Source organism: Pelodiscus sinensis, chromosome 22 (genome assembly GCF_052426305.1).
Source record: "Pelodiscus sinensis isolate ZL-2025 chromosome 22, ASM5242630v1, whole genome shotgun sequence".
Lineage (NCBI taxonomy): Eukaryota > Metazoa > Chordata > Testudines > Trionychidae > Pelodiscus > Pelodiscus sinensis.
Window position 1 is genome coordinate 15871977 of NC_143073.1, and position 27098 is coordinate 15899074.

At 54.2% G+C, this 27098-nt stretch overlaps 2 protein-coding genes across 4 annotated transcripts in view; both read left to right on the plus strand.

The window, feature by feature from the left end:
• Positions 1–31: 31 nt before the first annotated feature.
• Positions 32–10230, plus strand: ACADVL (acyl-CoA dehydrogenase very long chain). 2 transcript variants are annotated; one of them, XM_075907049.2, is made up of 20 exons: positions 33–189; positions 684–762; positions 1261–1329; positions 1722–1794; positions 1967–2031; positions 2275–2409; positions 2507–2651; positions 2999–3128; positions 3368–3493; positions 4075–4273; positions 4638–4742; positions 4913–4999; positions 5136–5198; positions 5499–5600; positions 6088–6185; positions 6538–6610; positions 6765–6837; positions 7099–7171; positions 7662–7737; positions 8108–10230. In XM_075907049.2, the coding sequence occupies exons 1-20, from the start codon at positions 128–130 to the stop codon at positions 8243–8245; spliced, it is 1971 nt and encodes a 656-aa protein (XP_075763164.1). In that variant the 5' UTR covers positions 33–127; the 3' UTR covers positions 8246–10230. The 2 variants fall into 2 exon arrangements, with proteins under 2 accessions (XP_075763165.1, XP_075763164.1); XM_075907050.2 differs by lacking the exon at positions 7099–7171 and having other exon boundaries at positions 32–189.
• Positions 10231–20289: 10059 nt separating this feature from the next.
• DLG4 (discs large MAGUK scaffold protein 4) overlaps positions 20290–27098 on the plus strand; it is an 81457-nt gene continuing 74648 nt past the window's right edge. For both annotated transcript variants that reach the window (XM_075907634.2, XM_075907637.2), the window contains exon 1: positions 20290–20451. In XM_075907634.2, coding sequence (XP_075763749.1) covers positions 20422–20451 — 30 coding nt within the window. In that variant the 5' untranslated portion in view covers positions 20290–20421. The remainder of the gene's footprint in view (positions 20452–27098) is intronic.

The window sequence follows — 27098 nt, forward strand, 5'->3', positions numbered from 1 at the left end:
GCCCTTTTCCTTGGCAAGCAGGCGCCGCCCGCCCCCGAGTCATTGGTGGGGGCGGGGCCCGGGCCAGTGACCTTGCGGGACTGTGGGGAGGGGCGCAGAGACTGACGCGGGACAAACCAGACCGGCCATGCAGGGAGCCCGAGCGGCCCCCGCGCTCTGCCTGCGGCTCCTGCGTCCGCCCCCGCCGCAGTGCGTGGGTGGCTGGGGAGGGGCTAGGAAGTGGGGAGTCGGGGTGGCTGGGGAGGGGCTAGGAAGTGGGGGCTGGTGGGCTAGGAAGTGGGGAGTCGGGGTGGCTGGGGAGGGGCTAGGAAGTGGGGAGTCGGGGTGGCTGGGGAGGGGCTAGGAAGTGGGGGCTGGTGGGCTAGGAAGTGGGGAGTCGGGGTGGCTGGGGAGGGGCTAGGAAGTGGGGGCTGGTGGGCTAGGAAGTGGGGAGTTGGGGTGGCTGGGGAGGGGCTAGGAAGTGGGGGAGGGGAGATCTGAGATGGGGTAGAGAGGAGGAAGGGGATGGAGGGGAGGCAAGTAGGAGAATGATGGTGGTAGTGGGGGCACTGTGAGGGTGGGGGAGGGAGGAGAGTGGTGGGAAGTGGTGGAGGAGGATTAGACCTGGGGGAGGGGAGGCAGAGGAAGGGACTTCTCCCTCTCCGTAGGGCCCCAACGCTAACCTAATTCCCATGTCTCCCCAGCTACAGGAGGGCCCCAGCCCAAGCATACCCCACCTTCCAGTCCTGCAGCAGCTGTCTATACAGCACCCATGCTGCTGAGGTAAGCATTTGGGGGCTCAGTGGCGGGTGCTGTCTTGCAATGAGTGGGCATGAGGAGAGACTGGCAGCTTGCAGCTAACCCCCACCCTACCCCCAAAGCGAGCACGTCTCAGTGCTGGGCCAGGGGGTCTTTTTGTAACCTGCCACCCCGCCTTAGAGATGGCCATATTCCTATCTTGTCCTGGTATCGTCTGGAATTTGGTCTCCACAGGGAATCTGGGTGAAAGGTTTTATTATTGTGGGATGAGTCACAGGACATGAATATTTAGGGCAAAGGTGACAGGCTAGCTTGGGGCCTAGGGTGAAGGAAGCCTAATTCTGGTCTGATTCCCTGGAGAAAGGGTACCAGCTCAGGGTTCCCCCAGCTCTGTTGGTGCCCCCTTACTCCTGACATGTAGCCCCTGCCAATCCAGCCCTGGGCTGCCCCCAAACCTTCCGGTGCCTTTCTCTCCTGACCCACAGCCCCTTGCTGATGCTTTCTGTCTTCTCCTCTCCACAGGCTGTGCTGAATAAGGCTGGGGCAGGGACTGTCTCACAGACCATATCCAAGACTAAGTTCCCCCCAGAGGTATGTCCACTGCCCCCCAAACCCTGCTATTAACCCTCAGTATCCTGGGAGGGGGAAGGGGAGCCATTTGTGGGTGTGGTTTCTCTTTTGATTCCTGCGCCCCTATTGGATGGGGATTTAGGGGAGGGGCAGATCCCTATTTCCCTCCTGTTTTTGGAGGGATCAGACCCTAATTTTCCTTCCAGTGCAAAGGAGAATCAGAGAGTGTGGTGGCTCCCTATTCCTTCCCTGATTAGAGGGGTATCAAGAATCTTTTGGGAGGGGTCAGAGCCCCAGTTCCCCTGTGGGTGGAGAGGAATTGGTGGGGCCTGATGGTGTATGGTGGAATGTCAGAGTCTGGGGGGGCACCAGACCCCAATTAGCCCCCTTTTTTTCTGTTGCTCCTCCCCTAGGAGTCAAAGTCTTTTGCCATGGGGATGTTCCAGGGTCGGATCAGCACGGAGCAGGTCTTCCCCTACCCCTCGGGTAAGGGAGAGCTGGGGGGGAGTTGCTGGGAGGTTGCGGGTATGGGGGAGGACTGCCCTGCTGGCTTGGGTGTGACTCCAAGGAGAGTAATAGGAGAAGTTGGGGCAGGGAGGTGGAATCCCCACATATCTGTGAGGGCTTCCCTCACTCACTACCTGCCCCTTCTCTGTAGTGCTGACGGAAGAGCAGGCCCAGTTTCTGAAGCAGCTTGTGGGACCCGTCAGCCGCTTCTTCCAGGTAAGTAGGGGATGAGTTAGGAGGGACTGGGCCTGGGGAGATGAGTGGGAGGGAGGTGAGTTTTGGAGGCCTGGGAGATATGTGTGGGGAAGGGCTGAGTTTGGGGGGCTCTGGCTGGAAGGCCAGTGGGAGAGCAGATGAGGCTTGAGTTCAGGGGAGGTTTGGTGTGTATTGGGGTTGACTGCACATGGGGGGGCAGCATGTAGGGGGGATCCCTCACTCAGACTCCCTTGCCCTGGCCAGGAAGTGAATGATCCAGCAGCCAACGACTCACTGGAACAGGTGGAAGACCGTACCCTGCAGGGGCTGAAGGAGTTGGGGGCCTTCGGGCTGCAGATCCCACCCGAGCTGGGGGGGCTGGGGCTGAGTAACACCCAGGTGAGACCCATTCCCCCTTCTCTGTGCCCCCGACCCTGCTGTAAGTCCCTAGCAGAGAGTATCTCAGCTGGCCTTGTGTTCACCCATATCCCTACAGTATGCCCGGCTGGTGGAGATCGTGGGGATGCATGACCTGGGTGTAGGTATCACGTTGGGGGCCCATCAGTCCATTGGCTTCAAGGGGCTGCTGCTTTATGGCACCCCCCAGCAGAAGGAGAAGTACCTGCCCCGCTTGGCCACAGGTGAGGAGTGCCAATGAGGGGGTGTACGTCGAGAAAGGCTGGATTGGCAAGATGTGAAGGAACAGTGGGCATAGTGGGGGAGTACAGTATAATGGGGACAGGGAGGAGGAACCAGGGGATGGAGGGAGGCAGGAAGAAGGGGTGGGGCTGGAGGGCAGGGTAAAGGACACAGGAGTGTTTGGGGGAGGGCCTAATGGCTGGAGGGGCTGTAGATGGAAATTGTGTAACCCAGGGGTTCTTAAACTTTGTGATACCGTGACTCCCCTCTAAGTTGCTTGCAACCCCCCAAGGGATCGGGATCCACAGTTTGAGAAATGCGGGTGTAACCCTTTCCCCCCACCCCCAAGGAGAGACAATCGCTGCCTTCTGCCTGACCGAACCGGCCAGTGGCTCGGATGCCGCCTCCATCCGCACCACGGCCCGACCCAGCCCCTGCGGCTCCTACTACACCCTGGACGGTGGCAAGATCTGGATCAGGTGTGTGCTGCCTGAGTGGGCCTCAGTGGAGGGAACTCTACCTTTGCAGGTAGAGTTGGCTCCAGGGCAATGCTAGGGGGCACTATAAGCTGGGGGCTCAGCAGGGAGTGCTCTTCCCTGGCAGGAAAGGTTGGCCCAAGGGTGGTGCTAGGGGGTGCTGTGGGGCATGGGGTCTCAGCAGAAGGCTGTCCCTGAGTGTACCCTACTTTCCTTACCTCCCCATTTGTGTTCCTCCACAGTAATGGGGGGCTGGCTGACCTCTTCACCGTCTTTGCCAAGACCCCTGTGAAGGACGAGGCGACGGGTGAGGTGAAGGAAAAGATTACAGCCTTCATTGTGGAGCGAGCATTTGGGGGGGTCACCCAGTGAGTACTGCAAACCCAGCCTGGTGGGAGGGCGCAGATCTGGGAGGTGGGGAACATCTTGGGGCACTGTGGCAGAGCTAGGAGGTGTCTAAATGAAATTAGAGCATGTTTTGGAGGACAGGTACCTGGTGTTGGGACACCATGAGGTGTTTGTTGTGGGTATAGATCAGCTGTGGTATATCTATGGTATATCTGGCGGCATTGGGGGAATTAGAACTTTGGGGCATGTTTTAGGGGCATTCACAGAGAGGTTGTTTCCGGGTTGTATTTTTGGGAGTGTTCGCGGTGGGGTGTATTTAGGGGGTGGGATACATGGGGGGCATTCCAGGGCATACAGTTTGGGCAGCAGGCAGTATTTCAGGATGCACATTCAAAGGGTTGCGTTTCGGGGAATACGATATGGGGAGGTTTGCAGTAGCCTATATAACAGAGGTGCAGGACTGTGATTTGGGGCTCATGTTCAAGGGTGCTGTTTTGGTGCCTACAATATCGGGCTATTGGTGGGGGTCTGTGTTTTGGGATACATGTTCGGGGAGGCTGTCCTGGATTGTCAGCGCCCCCTATACTCCCACCCATTGCAGTGGCCCTCCCGAAAAGAAGATGGGGATCAAGGCATCAAACACAGCTGAGGTGCACTTTGAGGGTGTGCGAGTGCCGACAGAGAATGTACTGGGACCACTAGGTGCCGGGTTCAAGGTGGCCATGAACATCCTGAACAATGGGCGGTTTGGCATGGCGGCCGCCATGGCTGGCACCATGAGGGGCATCCTTGGCAAGGCTGTGAGTCCTGTTCTCCCCCCCCCCCCCCCAAAGTCCCACTCTAGGCTGCATTGTGGGATTTCTGTCCCCACTCTTATAGCCGCCCCATTGCATTGTGGGATTGTTTACCCCTCCCCTATAGCCCCCTGCTGCACTCTGGGATTTCTGCCCCCCATGCCCACACCTCTGCACTTTGGAAATTCAGCCTCCCTCACACTGCATTGTGGGATATCCGACACCCCACCTCTAGTCACCTGCTACATTGTGGGATTTCCCCTTTGCTAGCCTAGACACTCTCCTTCCCCCGCTCCGAAATCCCCAGCCACCACATTGCACTTTGAGAGTTTGGCACCCCTTACGGTTGGGCTATTCCCCCACCCCCCAGGTGGAGTATGCAGCCAATCGCACCCAGTTTGGGGACAAGATCCACAATTTTGGAACCATTCAGGAGAAATTGGCACGTATGGCCATGCTGCACTACGTCACCGAGGTGAGCCTGCCACTAGGGGGCACTGTGACATGCTAACAGGTGAAAGGTCCCTGTGTAACTAGCTCTCATACCCTAGAGGTGGCTGCATCTCAGCACTGGGCAAGGGGTCCCTGTGTAACTAGCCACCCTGCTCCAGAGGTGGGACCTTCTCAACCATTCTTTCTCCACAGTCCATGGCATATATGATCAGCGCTAACATGGATCAAGGGGCAACCGATTTCCAGACCGAGGCAGCCATCAGCAAAATCTTTGGCTCGGTGAGACCCCATTGGGTGGTGTGGGAGGCGGGACAGGAGCAGCTCCTAGGTGCTCTAGCTTTTGAATTGTGGGGTGGATTATGTTACCATGAGGCTGTGGTTTTGTTTTGTTTTTCACCTCCCCCTTGCCCCCTAGGAAGCCGCCTGGATGGTGACAGATGAGTGTATTCAGATCATGGGAGGCATGGGCTTCATGAAGGTGAGTGTAGACATCCCCTCGGTGCTGGGATCCATTGGGCAACCTCCTTGCACCTGTCTGGCACCGGGATCCCCCCTCCCAAGCTGATTTGCCTCCTCTCCCCCGGTGCTGTGATTCTCCCCCCCTCCCCCCCGGCCTATCTTCTCCCCCATTCCCCAGTGTCAGGATTGCCCCACCCCCATTCCCAGCCAATCCCCCCCAACCCTCTTCCAGTGCTCAGATTTGTCCCTCCCAGCCAATCTCCCCCTCCTCTCCTCCCATGCAGGGGCCCCCTTGGCTAACTCCCTCTCCCCCGCCCAGGACGCTGGTGTGGAGCGGGTGATGCGGGATCTCCGGGTCTTCCGGATCTTCGAGGGCACCAATGACATCTTGCGACTCTTTGTGGCTCTGAATGGCTTCCAGGTTGGGGGGGGCCCACAGGGCTGATGGAGGGATCTGAGGAGGATGTGGGGGGATGTGGGAGCCCAGACTTGGGAAGGAAGAAAGCATGTGACGGTTGGTTAGGGGCTGTGATGGGGTGAGTATATGAGGGGGGATCTTGAAGGGGGGTTGTGGGGAGGGGGAGATCTTGGGAGTGGATCTCAAAGAGGATCCGTGGGGGAGGGAGATTTGAGGGTGGAAGATGGTGTATGGGGCTGGACCTCAAAAGGAGGCTGTGTGGGAGAAGGATATGGGGTTGTTGGGAATTGGGTTGTGGACGGGGGGCGAGGATCTCATTGGGGAGAAGGACTGGAGCTGATCTCGGGGTGAATGTTGCAGGAGAGTGGAGTTGCCATGGAGTGGTCAGCAGACCTTGGCAGTAGGAGGCTGTTGCAAACCTGGCACCAGGTGGGGGAGGCTTTGATTCTTTCCCTAGAAAGCACTGACTCAACCCCTCTCCTCCCGACAGAGTGCTGGGAACCGGCTGCGTGTGCTGCAGAGGGCCCTGAAAACTCCCCTGGGGAATGCGGCACTGCTGTCCCGGGAGGCTGCAAGCCGCTTGCGCAGGTACCAGGGGAGGGGCTGCACGCTGGATTTCCAGAGGAGTTGATTCTCTGGGAGGTGGGGGGGTTGTCTGGGAGGTTTCCAAGTGGGATTCATTCTCTGGGGAGCCTCATGGGGGGTGGTTTCTAGGAGGTTTCTTGGAGGGCTCCTTGGAGGATGGGGGGTTTATTCTTCAGGGAGTAGGGAGCTCTGGGCAGGAATTTCTGGAGAGACTCTCTGTTTTGTTTTTGTTTTTTGTCTCTCTGAGAAGGTCTTTTTGGAGGATCCCTGGGTGGGGCAGTTCTGCTCCTTGGAGGGGGGCAGCAGGACACTTGGGGGGGGGGTGTTCCTCATGCCCTGTGTGGTCCCCCCCCAGGACAGCTGGACTGGGCTCTGGACTCACCCTGAAAGATGTGGTGCACCCTGATTTGGACCCCAGTGCAAAGCAGGTGAGTCTAACCCTAAGCCGCACCTTCTGATGCCCCCAGTTCATCCTGACTCCATTAGGTTTCCGATTTTGGGGTGGTGGGGGATATTTGGGGGTCTGTGTCTGGCCCCCCCATAATCCTGTCCCACTTTCCATGCCTTCCACCCACTTTCCAGCTGGTGCATGCTGTCGATCTCTTTGGAGCCACAGTGGAGGGGCAGCTGCTCAAATATGGCAAGAAGATCATTGGTGAGAGTATTTTGGAGATATGGGGCTAACTGGGAAAGAGGGAGTCCCAGCTCATCGCCCCCCTGTTCTCTATGGGGTGCAGAACACAGTGGTGTTGGGGGGTATCCCCAGGGCAATGAGGAGTTGCTGGCTGGAAGGTTGGGGGGGTGTCCTGTGGCTGTGGGGATTGGTGCATCAGAGAAAGAGTCAAAGGGGAGTTGTTTTGGGGGGGGGGGGGACAGAGCTGGCTCTGTGCTGATCCCTCCTCCCCCTTATCCCCAGACGAGCAGTTCGTGCTGATGCGGGTGGCAGACGCAGCCATCGATCTCTACACCATGGCAGTGCTGCTCTCCAGGTGCCACTTCAGGATGGGTGCTGCAGAGAGGAGGGGGGAGTTGATGTCAGGAAAGGAGGACTTTGAGGGGGATAACTGGAGGTAATGGGGAGGTGGGGTTCCCCTACATCCCAGGAGCAGTGTTCCCAGTGAGCTAAGCACTTAGGTGGCCTCCCAGGAGAGATTCAGATGCCTCCCAGATGATTGGCAGAGCACTCACAGCAACTACAGCTGGCAGCATCTGTTTCTGCTGGTGGTGCACACAAGTACATACCTCAGTGTGTATAATACAATTTATTCTGCACATTGATGGAAAAAATTAGAGGGAATGTTACCCAGGAAGCCTTTGCGGGGAGGGGAATAACCAAGGCTGGGGCAGCCTGGAGAGGGAATAGGTCAGAAAAGTTTCTTGGTCCCAAATTTGGGTCTTCTACCCTTTCTCCTGCCCCTCCTGTTCTAATGGATTGTGTTTTTTTTTTTTTTTTTTTCCCCCTCCCCTCCCCCCACTCAGGGCATCACGCTCCCTGGCCCAGTCCCACCCCACTGCCCAGCATGAGAAGCTGCTCTGTGAGACATGGTGCGATGAGGTGAGATGGGGCAGCCAGATCCATAGTTCTGTCCGTCCGTCCGTCCATCGTATATACCTCTCTGTCCATTCTTCTGTCAGCCTATGGTCTGTGCCCTCCACATCTAGCCACCTCAGTCCTATACTTACCCCTCTGTCTGTCCCTCCCTCCCTCCCTCCATCCCTTGGTCCCATACCCACCCCTTTGTCCATCCATTCCCATCCCTAGCCCTCCTCCTCTCACCATCCTCCATGCCTGTGTCCTCCATTTCTCTCCCTCCCTCCCTCCATCCCACTGGTTCCTAGTTGGGGGATGGGTAGGATTTGAGGTGGGGGGAGCCTCTATGCCCATCTCTCACACCTCTGCTTCCACTCTCTCCATCTTGCTCCAGGCCTACAAGCGTCTCTCAACCTCCCTGAGTACGTTGAACACGGATGGCGCCCGGCAGACCTTCCGGAATCTGCGGGGCATCTCCCGGGCCCTGGTGGAAAACGGTGGTGTGGTCTCTCCCAACCCATTGGGCTTCTGAGCCCTGACACTGCTCTGGCAGAGGCAGGAGGTGCATCTTGGAAACTCTGATCCCAAACTGCTCTCTCCCCATGCTTCCCAGCATACACTTCTGCACCCTACCCAGAATGTCTGGGAATGTGGGGGAGATCAAACAGTGGGGCACCGTACCTTTTTTCCTACCCCTAATGAGCTCTGCCTAACATGCTACCTGCAGGACATAGCTCTTCTTGGGAAATGCCTTAATGTGTTCCCGTTGAAGGAGGGGAGAAATATTTGTTTTGAGGCTCCCCAGGACACTGGGGAAATATTTGTTTTGAAGCTGCCCTGGTGCAAATGGGAAAAAATTTGCCTTGTAGCAGAAGAGAAATGTCTGTTTTGAGGTTACCCTGGAGGAGGGGGGAAACTGTTCTGAGAGGTGGAAGGTCTGTTTCAAGGTTCCCCAAGGAGGGAATTATAAGGCTCCCTTCTCCCCCAGGGAGAGAGCTGAACTTTAACCAGACGTGATTGCTTTATGTTCCCCCTATGACGGTTGGTTTTGGGGTGGAAGGATGTGCCAGGCTACAGTGTGGGGTTGCCTACAAATCTTGCACCCGTGGGAGAAAATCAGAGACCCTGGATACTGCCTTCCAAGCAAGGGTGCCCCTGGAAATGGGATGACACTGATTCCAGCCAGCATCGGCCATACAAGGGGAAACCTGCCCAGCTGCCCTTTGCACCCGCAATGTTTCCTTGTCAGTAAACACAATATTTTGGATGACTGGATGCCCTAGAGCTTTCCTAGTGCTGCTGCTTTGGGAAATGGGCGGGGAGAGGCAGATATGGGGATCCTCTGGGACTCAAACTCTTGGGTGAAGTTCTTTGGTGGGGTCAGTGAACCCTTTGAGAGGGGTCTATTAATAGAACAGTGTCCCGATCCCCTGGGGATATGCTCCAGTCTTCCCAGATGGAGCTGCCCCTGTCCAATGCATGAAGGGGTCTAGAGGGCGGAAAGGAACTGTGGCTTGCATATGTGCATGATGCAGCCATGTGGTGGGGAGTTTCCCTGGCTGACAATACCTGGAGGATTCTGTGGAGGGGCAGGGAGCTGGGATGGAAATGCAGCAGAAATGGGCCATACATCCCATTCTTTCTCCCCTACCCCTGTTCCTTGTTATTTGGTCCTGGATATTTAATTGGATTGAAGGTTAATCCAAGGTTCTCATGCTCTATAAGCATCCCGCTGTTGGCCCTGCTTGTCATTAAGTGGCAGGAAGTCTTGTGAGCCAACAGCCCCTCTCAGTTCCCCATGCCACCTTCTTGGGCTTGGGCGTAATCATGTGGTGCAAAGTTGCTGTTAAGCAACACACAGAGAAATGGTTTCCCTGGCTATAGCAATCCCACAGTGCCTACAATGTCATGTAGCAGGAAGTTCCACTGATTTATCAGGTTTCTTTCATGGCCGAAGTGAGATGAGCTTGTGATCTGTTCCTGTATATGGCATCTGTGAGCTTGATACTGGTGTCCAGTTCAGCTGTGTGCTCCTAAAAGTGGTGGTGCAGGAGAGGATACAGAGGGCTGGATAAAAACACCTTCTGGCACATTGGATACTTAGGCTATTGCAAGTACATATAATATCTTAATATAAACGTAACTTGTACATTTAATATCTGTATATTTTCATATATATGGAACAACAATAGATCCACGTAATATGTAATACTAGCAGTTTTACTGGTCATTGTTCAGGTTCTTAATTTAGGTTTTTGGGCGGGTTTGGAAAATAAAAAATGATTAAAAACAAGTAGTCCTCTAGCACCTTTAGTGACTATCAAATCTATTATGTTATGAGGTTTCATGGGTAAAACCCGCTTCATCAGATGAGTATCCATGAAAGCTCAAGATATAATAGATTTGTTAGCCTCTAAGGTACCACCGGACTGCTCATTGTTTTTAACTATTTAAATGCCTGTATTTTTCAAAAACTAAGGCAAAAAGTTTATTAATAAAATAATTGATTAAAACAGAGTATCACAACTGTCTCTATTTTATCTCTGTTCTGTAAGGTTTATTGAGAAGCTAATCCAGGGCCAGTCCATCTTTCTGGCTCATCTTGGTTCAGTCTCAACATTTGCTCACTGGCCAGGATTGTACTTGATTTGGTGGTTCTTTCTTTTCTCTGTGGTTTTGGGAGAAGCAAGCATATCCCATTTTCCAGGCACTACCAAACCTGACCTTGCTTTAAGTTAGGATAAGAGGAAACTTCATTCCGAATTTGATGGCCTTAGCTCTTACCATTTAGGCGTTCTTGAGCAAACGCTCTAAATATATAGTAGAAAATCTCTCTCTCTCTTAAAAAAAATTCCTGTGGAATGACAGTGTGACATTATCTGTATCCTCATACTACCACCTGCCTCCATCCTCAGCTGCTTGCTGTGGCTATCCTCGGCACCATCCCCTCTGCGCATGGGCTGTTCCAGCTCTGATTCCCGGTTCATACCCCGGGGGCTGCATCACTGTGGAGGAGCTGCTGGGGCTGGGTCCTCTCCCCCATCTGAGCCCGACACACACCCACCCACCCTCCCTGGGCTGCCCTGTGTCCCCTCAAGCCCAACACCCTGCCTCGGACGTGCCAAGCGTCCCCTCCACCATCCGAGCCTGACCCCCCACTCCCAGCCACCGTGCATCCTCTTTGCAATCCAAGCCTGACCTCCTCCCTCCAGCCACGTTAGGTCCCCTCTGCTATCTGAGCCCCCCACAGAAAAAACTCCCTCACCCCTTCTGCTCGTGAGCCTGCTCCTACCCTGTGCCCCCAGCCAGAGACCCTGCTCCCAGCCCACTCCTGCCCCCTTCTCCCTGGCCAGACACCTGCAATGAGAGAGGGGGGGTGAGCATAGCAAGCAGGGGGCACAGCACCCTAGTAATACACATTTGTATTTTGAATACCTATGTATATAATATGGTAGATGTAAAGAAAATATAAATTAATAATTAAGATAGTAAGCAGTTGTATGTTCCATTCAATATTACAGATATTTAATATATTTAAGGATAATACATCTTTATCATTAATATGTGTAAAGATAATCTATAATAAATGGTATGTTACAGCTAATATTATAGTCAGCCAATATATGTGAAGGTAATACATATTTCTAATTTAAAATAAACAGTTGTAGGTTATATATAATACAAGAACATAAAAATGTCCGTACTGGGTCAGACCAAAGGTCCATCTAGCCCAGTAGCCTGTCTGCCGACAGTACCAGGTGCCCCAGAAGGTGTGGACCGAAGACAATGATCAAGCAATTTGTCTCCTGCCATCCTTCTCCCGCCTTTGACAAACAGAGGCCAGGGGCACCATTCCTTACACCCTGACTAATATCCTTTTATGGACCTAACCTCCATGAATTTATCTAGCTCTTTTTAAAAGTGTTATAGTCATAGCCTTCACAGCCTCCTCTGGCAAGGAGTTCCACAGGTCGACTGCGCTGTGTGGAGAAGAACTTTCTTTTATTAGTTTGAAACCTGCTACCCATTAATTTCATTTGGTGTCATTTGGTAAGAAAACTTACCTGGCATTGCACAAGGTGGAGGGGGCTATGTGACATGCCCAGCAGCTTCTCTCCAGGGCTGGTTCAGGGTGAAGGTGGGGCACATCACCTGGTTGGCAGCTGCTTCCCCGGGAACATCAGGGGGCTGACTGCACAGGCTTGCAGTAGGATAAAACTCATATATTTAAAATTACCTTGTAACATTTTAATATAATCAACAAGAAGAATTAAAATTAGTCTAAACATTTTTAGAGTCCTGAATGAAAATGTTTCTAAACTTTTGTTATGCTGGAACAATTCCCCCCTAATATTAGCTAGGTGGCCAGACCAGGTAAGGTAATGGTCAAACTGATCTTTAAACTCTATGAATTAGTGGTAAGAAACTCATGTGGCAGGATAACCACTCATTGAGGTCAGATAACGGAATGGCAGGGAGTTCTAAAGGCGATCTGAGATTTAAATTCATTGTCTTTCCCTTTCTTTGTTCTCTTATTGCAGAAGACAAATATGAACAGCACTACTTCAATTATTGTCACAATCTCATGATTTTGAAGCTAACCTTGTGATTTTGGTGTACCTGACTCAGGATCTTTGAACACTTGGGGCTGGCACATACTGTGAAAGTGACTTAAGTGTCAGTTTCACTTCTGTTTATAAAGTCACTAGTCCATTATTGGCAGTAGTTGTAACATCCCTAGAACTGTGGACCACACCACAGTATAAACTCAGAAGGCCTTGCCCTGGCATGTTTCCAAAAGTTAAATGATCTATTCCGATTTTGGCAAACTACAGAAAGTAAGTAGCCTCTGGAATCGTATTTAAAGGCCCCCATCTGAAATGGCACATCTGTCCCCAACCCCCCCTCTCTGGGGCAAACTCCCCACATCTGCTCTTTTGCGACCCCTCTTCCTTCTTCTCTACTGCCCCCCATACTTCCCCAGGGCCTCTCTGCTGGCCTTTGCTTCCTTCCCCCACGGGACTAGAGGTCTGTCTGCCTCCTCCAGGCCCTTCCCCCAAGGCTGTCTCTTGGTGGGGCACTTTGGGGAGGAGCAAATTAAGAGGGCTGGTTTTGGAGGGCAGGGAAGGAGGCAGAGGAGTGGTGGAGGGAGAATGGGGGGAGACCCTCTTGGGCGTGTTACTCATGCCAACTTTCTGTGGATTTTTTGGGAGGTGATTTATTACTTTGGGGGAGCACCCCCATACCCTGGGGCGAAACTACACTACCCAAAATCCTACCGGTCTTCCAATCTTTTAAGCCAGCAGCTGTCGGGAAGGCAGATTATGGGATTAGTGTGTGTCCTTTCCCCCACACACACACCCACACCAGGCGCTGCAATGCCAAGGAAACGGAAAGGTAGGCCCCCCCCACAGATAACCCCTAACCAAGCATCTCCGGGATAGCTCTGAGGGGAGCATAGAGGTATCCCCAATTACCCTCAAACGCAGTAACTGTGGGAGTCCTGGGTATGAGCCATCTAGGTTGGGTGAGGAGAGAGTGGGCAATAGGGTTTTTTCTCCATGAGCTTGTTGGGGTTATTGTGTCACACAGGGCAGAGCTGGTGGTGGTCTGCAAGAGAAGTGCGTTTGTGTGTTGTGTCAGAGCTATGGTGTAAGAGAAAGTGTGTATGAGTAGGGATGGCAGGGGGCAGCCTGTAAGGAGGGAGGTGCCTGTATGGGAGTGTGTGGGGAGGTGGTGTGGGGTAGGATGGGGATAGGGGTGTGTATGGAGATGAGGGGTGTGAAGTTGAATAGGAAAGAGGCAGGCATTTGTGTGGGATTGTGTGGGGTTGGATGGAGAGAGGTGTGGCATGTGGGAGTTTGTATAATGTTGTGGGGTTGGATGAGGGATAGGTAGGCCTTTGTGTAGTGTTGTGGGATTGGAAGTGGGTGCAAAACTGTGGGAGTTTGTGTGTTGTGGGCTCACCTGAGTGACAGATATGTGTGCATATGGCATGTGTGAAGGCATGAGCATTCATGTGCTCTGTGCAATTGTGGGGTTGCATGAGAGCATGGCAGGTGCGGAGGCTGTGAGGGTTTAGGAGGCTGTGTAGAGGTGTGTGTTGCATACAGTTGTGTGTGTGTCATAGGAATTTGGGCTGTATCCTTTGGAGAGGGGGGTTTTATGAGCTGGGGTCATGTGTGAGAGTGATCTAGGCCAGTTTGTGTGTGTGTGTGTAGGATAGGGTTTGTGGGAGCCCGCAGGTATATGTGGGAGTAATAATGAATTGTGTGTGTGTGTGTGTGTGTGTGTGTGTGTAGGATGTGGGGGTGTTGTAGTGTCAGGTTTTGAGAGTGTTCAGTTAGGTAGGGGTTTGTGTGTATGAGAGACAGAGTTCATGGGTGCCGGCGTGTGTATTTGGGGGTAATGATGAGGGGTGTGTGTCTGCACTCTCCACCACTTGGTCTCCGTTCTGTGGTGCCGCATCCCAACACCTTCCCCCCAAAATGTGCTCCAACCTGGAGCCCTGAAAACATCCCCTCTTGTGCACCCTCCTTCTGGAAATTCAACCCCTTTCTGGACTCCTGTCCCAGGGGTTGCCCCCCAATGTGAATGTGTTTCCCTCAACCCAGGGCTGCTCCAGAAATACACACCACAGGGGGGTGCCCTAGAAATGCCTCCCCCGCCCAGGCGCTTGCCTCTGACTTGTAGTTCTCTGCATCCTATCTCCGGGGGGGACAACTCCAGAAAGGCTCTCCCCCATGCCCATCCTGACCCCAACTCCTCCTCCTCCTTCACCTCCAGAGGCCCAGGCTGCCCTGCGCCTCATGGAGGAGACGCCAGACCAGAGCTTTCGCCAGAAGGCCCAGACACTGCTCAGCATCTTCCAGAGTCAGCTCTTCCAGGCTCTGCTGGGTAGGTGCAGGGTTGGGGTGGGGCTTATGGGCTGGAGGTAGGGCAGACACAGGAGGGAAAGGGTGGAGGGGCCAATGGAGGGGTTGACAGATCAGGGGCAGGTTTTACAGACTGTGGCGGGGCTGATCGATCAGGGTGGGGCTTCAGGACTGGGGGGCTAACAATGGGGTGGGGCTGGGGGACTGGGGAGGGACTGACAGCTGGAGCAGGCCATAAGGGCTGGTGGCTGACACAATAGAGGCTGGACTGACATATCAGGGGCAGGGTTTAGGGGTGGGGAAAGGCTAGGACTTAAGGATATGGTGGTAGTTTAGATATCGTGTAGAGAGGGGTCTTAGGGACTTTGCTGGGAGGGGCTGACAGATCAGGGTTGGATTTAAGGATGGGGAATTAATAGCAGGGGTGGGGCTTATTGGCTGGGGAGGGACTGACAGATCAGGGGCAGGGCTTAGAAATGGGGAAAGGACAGGATTTAAGGATAGGGTATTGGGAGGGGCTTAGGGATTGGGGAGGGACTGACTGAGTGGGGGCAGGGCTCACAGATTATGGGGGGAGGGTTCACAGAGCAGGGGAGGGGCTTAAGGGCCAAGAATGGGAGGGTTTACACAGCAGATGACTAGGGGTGTAGGAGCGGAGCTTAAGTCATGGAGAGACACTTGACCCTAACAAATTCTCCTGGCTGAGCTGGGTGGCCTGGTGGCATGCACGGATGTGGGGCAGACCCTGCATGTGGACAGCAGAGGCTGCAGTGGGACTGGGTGAAGGGGGGGCAGGGCTATAATTAGGGTTTAATCTGCCTTGTTTAGCTCTGACCTGGGTGGGGGCAGGGGTAGAGACTGAGGGATGGCCCTTAAGGAGCTTTCAGACAAAGTGGTTCTGTTAAGCAGGCAGCCGCTGTCTGGGCACAGCTTAGCCAGCCTGCCCCAGCATCCCACTCCCACCCTGCCCCCATGGATGGGTCAGCACCTTGGGCCCCTCTGTGCCAGCATCCCAGCCCCGCCCTGCCCCTGTGGCCCGGGTCCAGCTTTCCAGCCTCATAGAGCTATCCCAGGCCCAGGCTCTCCCAGCAATGAGCACTGTGTGGGGCATGGCAGGGATGCTGGGGAAATACCCTTCCCCAGGGAAGTCAATTCTCATTGCCATCCCTCCCCAGACATCCAAGAGGTCTATGAAGCGACCCTGACGGACACGCAGCCCCTGACTGTGCACAGGGCTCGGGCCAAGGTAAATGGAACATCGGGGGAGCCATCAGTCCCCGTCCCAACTGTCTGTCTGTTCATTCATCCATCTGTCCCCAGACATGTCTGTCTGTCCATCAGTCCATCCATGCCTGTACACTGTTATCCATCCATCCATCCATCCATCCATCCCCAGACACAGATATTCCTCCGTCCATCTATCTGTCCATCCCCATACACAGCTATCCATCCATTTATCCCCATACACACCTATCCATCTGTGCATCCTCCCATCCCCATACACAGCTATCCATCCCTCTGTCCATCCATTCCCTTACTCAGCTATCTATTAGTCCATCTGTCCATCCATTCCAGCCATCCATCTGTCTGTCCATACATTCCCATACATAGCTATCCTTCCATCTAAGGCTATGTGTACACTGCACCATAGTTTGAAATAAGATACGTAATTTGAGCTAGGCAAATTGCACATCTTATTTCAATCTTCTTTTGAAAACGTTTATTTTGTAATTTGGTGCTGTCTACACAGTGCCAAATTTCAAAATAACCCACTATTCTGAAATGTCCTTTACTCCTCATGGAATAAGGTATACAGGGACGTTGGAATAGTGAGCCAGAAACAACAGGCTTGCTGTTAAGATGCAGGATAGCTATTTCGGATACTCCAAGTATTCTGAAATAGCATTGCAGTGTAGATGTAGCCTATCTGTCCATAAGTCCCCATACACAGCTATCTGTCCGTCCATTCCCACACACAACTATCTATCCATCCATTTGTCCATTTGTATACACAGTTATCCATCCATCTGGCCTTCCATCCATTCATCCCCATATACAGCTGTCCATCTGTCCATTGATCTGTCCATCTCCATCCATATCTGTCCATCTGCCTGTTGATCCATCCCCATACACAGCTGTCCATACATCCATCCATTCATTCATCCCCAAACATAACTATCCATCTGTCTGACCACCCATCCATCCCCATGTTCAGCTTGTCCCATCTGTCCATCCATCAGTCCCCATGCACAACCATCCTTTTACACAGCCGTCCATCAGTTGGTCTGTCATGCCGCTTTCCACTCCCCATTTGGGCAGCATATTCAGCAACTCTATATCGCTCTGTCTGTGACTTGCTCATTGGCCACTGTAGTGCACGGACACTAACTTATCCTTCCCCAAAATCTTTTCTACCAAAAATGCTTCTCAGACTCATTATAAAGGGACCCCTGGCCTGGTCCTGGGATGCAGCCACTCTGGGGTGTGGCAGCAGATTCAATGCAATGCTAATGAAGAGTAGGATGGAAGGGGCAGGCAACTGGGCCATGGATTACAAAAGTAGGGGGATTAAGGACACATAATGGAGTTACTTGTCATGGGAGTGACCCAGGGCTCCTGGGTTCCCACCCAAACGTCAGGGCTGGGGTTGTGGAGGCTGAGAGGTCTAAGGGATCTTTCTTGGCCAAGAGCTTTTGGCTTATTTCCTGTCCGAAAAATTCTCTCTAGCACTGCTCTGTGTCTGATCCTGCTTGCCAAGGCAGAGTGCTCCCTGCTGAGTCCCTGCCCCACTCTCTGTCCCAGAGCTCCCCCTAGAACTGCCACAGGGCAGCCCTGCCTGCTAGGGGAGCGCCCCCCTGTAGAGTCCCTTCTCCACAACCCCTCAGGGATTTGTGTCAGTGCTGGGATGTACCAATTGCGTGCAGGGAGGAGGTGACGTGGGGCAGACTGTACCAGAGAGAGGGTGGTAGATACTAATGGGGGGTCAGTACCAATGGGTGCTGCGGAGGAGGAAGGTATCGACGGGTGCAGGGAAAGGGTGCAACTAGAATAATCATTTCTGCCATGGTGCCATGGGGCAGGTGTGGCTGGGTCCCACTGCAGTGAGCCAGGCAGTGGGGGGGGGTGCGTGTAGGGACTCCTGGGGGGCCATGCATTAGATGTTCGATGGCGATTAATCTGAGCCCTGCCCCATGTGGAGAGACGGGGGAGTGCGGGGGATGGGGCCCTGGGCCTGTCCCGTCGAGGGGGCGCCGGCTGCCAGAGACTGGCTGGCTGGGGGGAGGGCGGGGAATGGGGCAGGGGGCCGTGCCCTCTAGGGGCGGCGAGAAGTCGGTGGTGTCCCCAGCCCGCTGCAGGTCTGGGCGCGAGACTGTGTGTGGCTGGGGGGCGGGGGTTGCGGGTCGCTGCCAGGCTCGTTGGCTCACCCTGGTTGTGTGTTGCACACGCGCGGGCTGCGTGTCTCACCCCCGCCGCTCGTGCCGCTGTCGCCTCCGCGCTGCCCGAGGCTCTGTTCTGTGGCTCGCTCGCTTCTCCCTCTCCGCCAGCGGGCCTGGGGCACCTCAGAGCCCAGCTCAGCCCGGTCCCGCCCGGCACGCCGGGGGTTAACCCGCCCTTCTCCCCCCTCTCGCCAGCAGGCCACCCCCCCTGCTCTGACTCGCTGCCAGGACCCGGCTGGGCGCGCGGGGCGGGTGCCCGGCCCTGCCCGCTACTCTCCGATCCCCTACCCCGGCCCCCAGGACCCCCCAGCGCGGCGCAGGCTCCCCTGTCTCTCCTTCCACCGCACCCCCAGAGAGCTCGCTCCTGCCCTCTGCCTCCTCCTGCCCCTCTCCACCCCTCCTCTTCCTCCTCCTGCCTCTCCCCAGCCCTCCTTCCTACCCCCTCTTGCGTCTCCTGCCCCTCCCACCCCCCTCCTCTTCCTCCTCCTCCTCCTCCTGCCTTTCCCCATCACTCCTTCCTACTCCCTCTTCCTCCTCCTGCCCCTCTCAGCCCTCCGTCCTCTTCCTCCTTCAGCCCTTCCCATCCCCTTCATCCTCCTGCACCTCCCCATTCCTCCTTCCTACCCCTCTTCCTTCTCCTGCCCCTCCCGCCCCTCCCTCCTCTTCCTGATTTCCCCCATCCCTCCTTCCTCTTCCTCCTTCTACCCATCCCCACCCCTCCTTCCTACCCTCTCTTCCTTCTCCTGTCCCTCCCACCCTCCTTCCTCTTCCTCCTCCTGCCCCTCCCCACTCCTTCCTACCCCCTCTTCCTCCTCCTGCCCCTCCCCACTCCTTCCTACCCCCTCTTCCTCCTCCTGCCCTTCCCCACCCCTCCTTCCTTCCCCTCCCCACCTCTCTTTCCTTCCTCCTCCTGCCCTTCCCCACCCCTCCTTCCTTCCCTTCTATTCCTCTGCCTGCCCCTTCCCCACACCTCCTTCCTTCCCCTCCTCTTCCTCCTCCTGCCCCTCCCCACTCCTTCCTACCCCCTCTTCCTCCTCCTGCCCTTCCCCACCCCTCCCCTCCCCACCTCTCTTTCCTTCCTCCTCCTGCCCCTTCCCCACACCTCCTTCCTTCCCCTCCTCTTCCTCCTCCTGCCCCTTCCCACGCCTTCTTCCTTCCCCTCCTCCTCCTCCTCCTGCCCTTTTCCACCCCTCCTTCCTTCCCTTCTATTCCTCTGCCTGACCCTTCCCCACTCCTCCTTCCTTCCTCACCCCTTCTTCCTTCCCCTCCTCTTCCTCCTCTTGCCCTTCCCCACCCTGCCTTCCTTCCTCTTCTATTCCTCTGCCTGCCCATCCCCATCCTTCCTTCCTTCCGCCTTCTCTTCCCCATCTGTCATTCCTTTTCCTTTTTCTCCTCCACTTGCTGCTTTCTCCATCCTTCTTTCCCTCCACCGCCTTTGTCAAACCCGCCTTCCTTCCCTTTCCATTCCTCCACCTGCCCATCCCCATCCCTCCTATTTCTCCACCTGTTGCCTTCTCCAATCCCTCTTTTCTTCTGCCTTTTATTCCTCCACTTGCTGACTTCCCTAATCCTTCCTTCCGTCCGCTTTCTATTCCTTCTCCTGTTCCTTCCCCAATCTTTCCTTTGTTTGGCCTGCTATTCCTCTGCCTGTCCCTTCATCATCCATTCTTCCTTTCGCCTTCCCCATCCATCCCTCCTTCCTTCTTTTCATCTTCTATTCCTCTGCCTGCCCCTTCCCCATCCATCTCTCCTTCTACCTTCCCCACCCCTCCTTCCTTTCTTCCGCCTTCTATTCCTCCGCTTGCCGCCTTTCCCAATCCCTCCTTTCTTCCGCATTCTATTCCTCTTCCAGCCCCTTTCCCATCCCTCCTTCCTTCTGCCTTCTCTTCCCCATCTGTCATTCCTTCTGACTTTTCTCCACTTGTCGCCTTCCCCTTCACTCCTTCCCTCCACTTTCCCTCCTCCACCTGCCGCCTTTCCAAACCCTCCTTCCTTCCGCCTTCTCTTTCTCCACTTGCCATTTTCCCCTTTCCTCCACGTTCGATTCCTCCCTCTTCCCCTTCCCCATCCCTCCTTCCTTCCGCTTTCTATTCCTCCGCCTGCCCCTTCCCCATCCCTCCTTCCTCCCCCCCCCGCGCCCGCTCCCCCCTCCCCGCTCTCTCCGTACGCCTGTCTCCATCCCTTCATCCCTCCGGCAGCCCCCCCCCCCGCCGCCCCTGCACCTGGGGGGGAGCAGGCAGCGGCGCGGCGCTGGGGAGCGGGGGGGCAGGAGCCTGCGTGCTGAGCAGGAGGAGGGGGGCAATTGGAGCCGAGTAGGGGCAATTAATTCCCCGGCCCCCCGGAATATCTGATGTGCTGCAGATCCGCCCCGGCCAGCGGCTCCGTCCTCCCCAGCCATGGATTGTCTCTGCATAGTCACCACCAAGGTAAGGGGTTGAGGGGTTACACCGTGGGGCTGGGGAGGTGCGGGGGTGTCCGCGGGACTGGGGGTTCATGCGGGGGTGTCCTTGGTACTGGGGGGGAGCCGGGGATCTCCGTGGGCCTGGGGGGGCTCTCCGTGGTGCTGGGGGGGGGGGTCCTGGGGTTTGTGTGGTGCTGTGTGGGGCGGGAGGTGTCCGTGGGCCTGGAGGGGTCTCCGTGGTGCTGGGAGAGGCTGGGAGGTGTCCGTGGGCCTGGAGGGGTCTCTGTGGTGCTGAGGGGTTCTGGGGTCTCTGTGGTGCTGGGAGGAGTGGAAGTCTCTGTGGTGCTGGGGGGGGGGTGTCTCCGTGGTGCTGGGGGGTCTGGGATCTCTGTGATGCTGGGGAGTCTCTGAGGAAATATGGGGGGGCTGGGGGTCTCCATGGTGATGTTGGGGGTGGGCCTGGGGATCTCTGTGATGCTGTGGGGGGCTGGGGTCTCCATGGTGATGTTGGGAGTGGGCTTCGGGGGTCTCCGTGACGCTTGAGGGTCTGGGGTCTCCATGGTGATGTTTGGGGCTGGGAGTCTCTATAGTATTGGGTCCGGGGGGGGGTCCCTATTGTGCTGGGGTGTTCCAGGAGCTTTCTATAAGGCTGAGGAGGCCTGGGTCTCTCTGTGGGGCGGGGAGTGTCCATGAAACTGTTGGGGGGATGGGGCTCTCCACGGAGTTGGGGGCAGGCTAGAGGTCTCCATGGGACGGTGTATGGGAGGGCTGGGAGTTTCCATCTGATGTGCCTGAGGGGCTCCATGGTATTGGCATAGGGGAAGATCTCTATGGGACTGGGGAGGCTGGTGGGATCTCTGTTTTTGAGGTGGGCTAGGGACTTTCTTTGGCACTGGATATGGGAGGGAGCAGAGACTCGCTATGGGGCTGGGAGGGAATGCAGGGGGATTGCCTGTGGGGCTGGCTCTGTGGGTCAGGGTTGGGGCTCTTTGTGGCTGGGGTCTGAGGGGACCTGGGGCTCTCTATAGTTGTGCTCTATAGGACTGTATAGGAGTGTGGTGCTTGGATGCTGTCTGGGGTTTGTGAGTCTCTCAGAGGCTGGGGTGGAGGCTGGAGGTCTGGAGGTGCCTAGCCTGGCTTCTCACATTCACTACCTCTGTACATGCTGCCCCTGCTGGCTGGAGGCTGGGAGGGCCTGGTGTGTGTGTATCACCCCCTCGCCCCCTTGATTTGGGGGCAACTGGGGGGGGCTCACTCTTCCAAATACCCCACCTCCATCAGGGCATAGGAAAAGGGGCCAGGGCTGTCTGCTAAAAATCCACCTGGCATGTGGACTCTCCTGGCTGTCCACATGGGGGTGGGGATGGGGGTGAAATTCTGTGTCTGTGCACAATGTGTGCATGCAGGTGTGTGTGTCTGCAGAGTGTGTGCATGTGCTTGTACAGTGTGTGTACTCAGTGTGTGTGTATTGATGTGTGCAGAGTGTATTTGTGAATTTGTGTGATGTGAGGCTATTTTTTTGTGCAGTGTGTATCCTCAGGAGTATCTGTGTGCACACACAGTGTGTGTGTGTGTGTGTGTGTGTGTGTGTGTGTGTGTGTGTGCGCACATGTGCCACTGCTTTTGTGTTTGGAGTGTTTGCATGTGCTTGACATGTATTTTCACAACAGCACAGCTTGCACACAACTATTTTTGTGTGTGCGTGGTATATTTGTAAGTACATATGCATAGTGCGTGGGAAGGGGGATGCAGCTAAGGGTGTGTGGCCATATGTATGCACATGTATGTGTGTGTGTGTGTTGCTGTGCTGCCCCTTACAGGTGTGTATATGTGTGTGTGTGAAGACAGATGGCCAGTGGCAGCAAAGACATCTGATGGGTAGAAGATAGAGGAGGAGTGTGGGGTGGGAGCTAGTCTGAGCACATGGTTGGGGATCCCTCTGGGTGGTGCCCGGACCTCACCCCAGACATTTCAGCCAGGCAGATGATGGGTGGAGGAGTGAGATAGGGCACAGGTGGGGTGGGGGAGGGAGGGAGGGCATGAACTAAGCTGAGAGCCTCATGTGTTACAGCCCAAGCTGCCAATAGTAGGTGTGTGTCAACAGGACAGGGTGTTAATGAAGGTGCAGGGAGAGTTGGTGGGTGTGTAGGTGTTTGCCTGGGTATGGTAGGGGGAGGCTCAATGTGGAGTGTGTGGGGACAGCCGTGCAAATGGGTGTGCAAATGGTTGTGTGGAAGGTTCTGGCTGTGTGGGGATCTCTGTGAATGACTGAAAGACTGTGGTTATGTGTGCGGTGGCTCTATGGGTGGCTGTGATTGTGTGTGGTAGATGGGCAGCTGTGAACTGGCTGTATATGTGAATGGCTGTGTGTGTATATGGTGGCAGATCAGAACTGTGTGGATGGCTGTGCTTGTTGTCAGTTGTATTTATGGCCTTGGCAATGTGTGTGTGGATGTCTGGGTGTGTGTATGGTTGTATGAACAGTTGTGGCTTTGTGTATGGATGACTCTGTGTGTGGATGGCTATATGCATGGCTATGGCTGCATGGACAGCTATGGCTGTGTGTGCTAACTGTGTGTGTGGCTGTGTGTGTGGATGACTGTACGGATGGCTGTGGCTGTGTGGATGATTGTGGCTGTGTGGGTGGGCAGCTGTGACAGTGTGTGTGGCTGGCTATGTGTGTGTGGCTGTGTATGTGAATAGCTGTGGGGGGGCTGTATGGATGACTGTGTGTGGATGACTATGTGTGTAGGCAGTTGCAGCTGTGTGTCTAGATGGCTATGTGGACAGTTGTGGCTGAGTTTGTACAGGTGCTGTGTCCCCTCGGTAGTGTGTAACTAACAGTGCATCTCCAGCCTAGGTAGGCCAGATCCTAACCTTGCTGTTGGTGCTCCCAGTGGGGGTCAGGCCTGGTAATGAATGGGAGGTGAGAGAGGGCGCAGAGGAGTGGGTGGCTAGATTAACGCATAATCCCCCTTTCATTTCACCCCAGAAAAAGTTCCCACTCTTTCTCTGTGTAGTGAATTCAGTGCTGGTCATTGTGTGTGTGAGCACCTGGGGGTTGAGGTTGAGGCCTGCATTATTTCGGAGGGCAGGGAAGGTGGTCTGAGGGCTGAATGGATTTGGGGACAGAGGGCACTGGGGGGAAGAAGGGGTGATGGGTGAAGATATGGAGGTTTATTCTGAAGGAGGCTTGGACCACTGACGGGTATCTGGAGGTACATTTTGCAAAGGGGTTACTGGTGGGTGGAAATCTGGGGTTATATTCTGGAGAGAGATCAGTGTTGGATGAGGATTTGGGGGGCATATTCTGGAGAAATGTCTCTGGGAAGCTGGGGATCTTGGAGTGTGTTTTGAACATGGGCCTTTGGTGGAGGGGAGCTCTGAAGGTTCATTTAGAAGAGGGGACAATAGAAGTTGGGGGATCTGTAGGTGCGTTCTGGAGAGATATCAGTAATGAATACCAGCTATAGATGTATGTTCTGGAGAAGAGTCATTGGTAGACAGGGAGATTTTGAAGTATGTTCTTGAGAGAGATCAGTGGCAGATTAGGATCTGGAGGCATGTTCTGGTGTGGGGTCAGTGGTAGACAGTGATATGGAGGGACATTCTGGAGAATGGCCATTGGTGAAAGTGGCCTCTGGAGGTATGTTCTGGAAAAGGAACCCTGGTGGATGTGGGAGCTGGAGGTATGTTCTGGAGAGGGGTCAATGTTGGATGGAAGATCTACATGTCTGTTCTAGAGAGGGACCACTGCAGCATGGGGATGTAGAGATATGTTTTGGAGAAGGATTACTGGAGGACCTATAAGCACCTTCTGGAGAGCGTTCACTAATGGATGTGGATCTGAATATTCATTCTAGAGAGGGGTAACTTGTGGTTGGGGATCTGGAGATATGTTCTGGAGATGGGTTAGCAGTGCATGTGGGTGTGGAAATGTATTCTGGAAAGGAGTAACTTATGGTTGGGGCTTTAGATATACACTCTGGAGAGGGATCAGTGGTGGATGATAATTCTAAAAGTACATTTTGGAGCAGGGTCACTGGTGGATTGAGGATCTGGAGGTAAGTTCAGGAGATAAGTGGTGGATGGGAGATCTGGACATCAATTCTGGAGAGGGGTCACTGCTGCATGGGCATTTGGAGATATGTTCTGGAGAAGGATAACTGGAGGATGTGGGATCTATAGGTGCATTTTAGAGAGGAAACATAGTGATTGGGGATCTAAAGGTACATTCTGGAGAATGGTATGTGGTCAGTGGGGATCTGGAGGAATGTTTTGGAGAGGGATCACTCGGTGGTTACTGTTGGGTGTAGGTTCTGCAGGTATGTTCTGGAGAGAGGTCACTGGCAGATGGGGATCTGGTGGTACAGTTTGAAGAAGGATCAGTGGTGGATGGGGGATCTAGAGGCACTTTCTGAGGAATTATCAGTGAAGGTAAATTCTGGATGAGTCTCTGGTCAGATGGGGATCTGGAGATGGGGACCTGGAGGTACATTCTGGAAAGGGATCCCTTGTGAATGTGGGATCTGGCAGTGTGTTCTGGAAAGGGGTCAGTATGGATGGGGATCTAGAGGTGCATTCTGGGAAAGAATGACTGGTTGACTGCGATCTGGATGTATGTTCTGGAGAGGGCTCTCTAGTGGATGCGGGATCTGGTGGTACGTTCTCTAGACAGGTCAGCAAGGTTGGGAATTTAGACACTCATTCTGGAGTGGGGTCTCTGGGTGCATGGAACTCTGGAGGCACTTTCTGGAGTATGGTCATGGGTATATGGGGATCAGGAGATCTGTTCTGAACAAGAGTCACAGGTGGAGGTTATCTGGAGGTACATTTAAGTTAGTAGTTGGTGGAGAATCTAGAGGTACTTTTTAGAGAGGGGTCACTGATGGATAGGGGTCTGGAGGTACAATCTGGAAAGGGGTCTCTGGTGAATGTGTATTCTGGAGAGGGATAATTTGTAGATGTGGATATACATTCTGGAGAGAGGTCACTGGTGGATGGAGATCTGTAGTAATGGTCTGGAGGGGGGTCAATGGTGGATGGGAATTTGGAGATATGTTCTGGAGAAAGGTCTCTGGCCAAATGAGGATCGGGGGATATGTTCTGGCAAGGGGTCACTGAAGGATGGGGTCTGAATATGCATTCTGGAAAGGAGTGACTTGTGGTTGGGGATCTGGAGATTTATTCTGGGGATGGGTTAGTGGTGGATGGACATCTGTAGGTGCATTCTGGAGAGGAGTCTCTCATGGATTGGGATTTGGAGATGTGTTCTGAACAGGGATCAGTGGTGGATGCTAGCTCTAGAGGTAAGTTCTGGAGAAGTGTCATTGGTGGATGGGAGATACTGAGGTCTGTTTTGGAGAGGTGTCACTGGTGGAGGGAGGATCTGGAGGTTCATTTTGGAGATGGAGTCACTGGTGGATGTGGGGTCTGGAAATCTGTTCTGAGGAGGAGATAGTGGTGGTTGGGGAGTCTGGAGGCACATTCTGGAGAGGGGTCACTGGTGGATGGGGATCTGGAGCTACATTCTGGACTGGGATCTCTGTTGGGTGTGTCTTTAAGAGGGGACAATAACAGATGAGGGATCTGGAGGTACATTTTGGACAGGGTTCAATAGTGGAAGGGAGATCTAGAGGTACTTTCTGAAGAACTATGACTAGTGATTGGGAATCTGGAGGTGCCTTCTATAGAATCATAGAACCATAGAGCTGGGAGACCTCAGAAGGGCATCAAGTCCAGCCCCCTGCTCTAGGCAGGAGCAATCCCAACTAAATCAACCCAGCCAGGGCTTTGTCAAGCTGAGACTTAAACACCTCTAGGGATGGAGACTCCACTACTTCCCTAGGTAACCCATTCCAGTGCTTCACCACTCTCCTAGGGAAATAGTTTTTCCTAATATACAACCTGGACCTCTCCCACCACAACTTGAGACCATTGCTCCTTGTTCTGCCATCTGTCACTACTGAGAACAGCCTTTCTCCATCCTCTTTGGAACCTCCCTTCAGGAAGTTGAAGGCTGCTATCAAATCCCCCCTCACGCTTTGCTTCTGCAGACTAAACAGACCCAACTCCCTCAGCCTTTCCTCGTAGGTCATATGCTCCAGCCCCCTAATCATTTTAGTTGCCCTCCACTGGACCCTCTCCAATGCGTCCACATCCTTTTTGTAGTGGGGGGGCCCAGAACTGGACACAATGCTCCAGATGTGGCCTCACCAGAGCCGAATAAAGGGGAATAATGACATCTCTGGATCTGCTGGCAATGCTCCTCTTAATGCAACCTAATATGCCATTAGCCTTCTTGGCTACAAGGGCACACTGTTGACTCATATCCAGCTTCTCATTTACTGTAATCCCCAGGTCCTTTTCTGCAGAACTACTACTTAGCTGGTTGGTCCGCAGCTTGTAACAATGCTTGGGATTCTTTCGTCTCAAGTGCAGGACTCTGCACTTGTCCTTGTTGAACCTCATCAGATTTCTTATGGCCCAATCCTCCAATTTGTCTAAGTCACTCTGGACCCTATCTCTGCCCTCAAGCGTATCTACCTCTCCCCCTGCAAACTTGCTGAAGGTGCAATCCATCCCCTCATCCAGGTCATTAATAAAGATATTGAACAAAACCGGTCCTAGAACCGAACCTTGGGGCACTCCACTAGAAACTGACTGCCATTC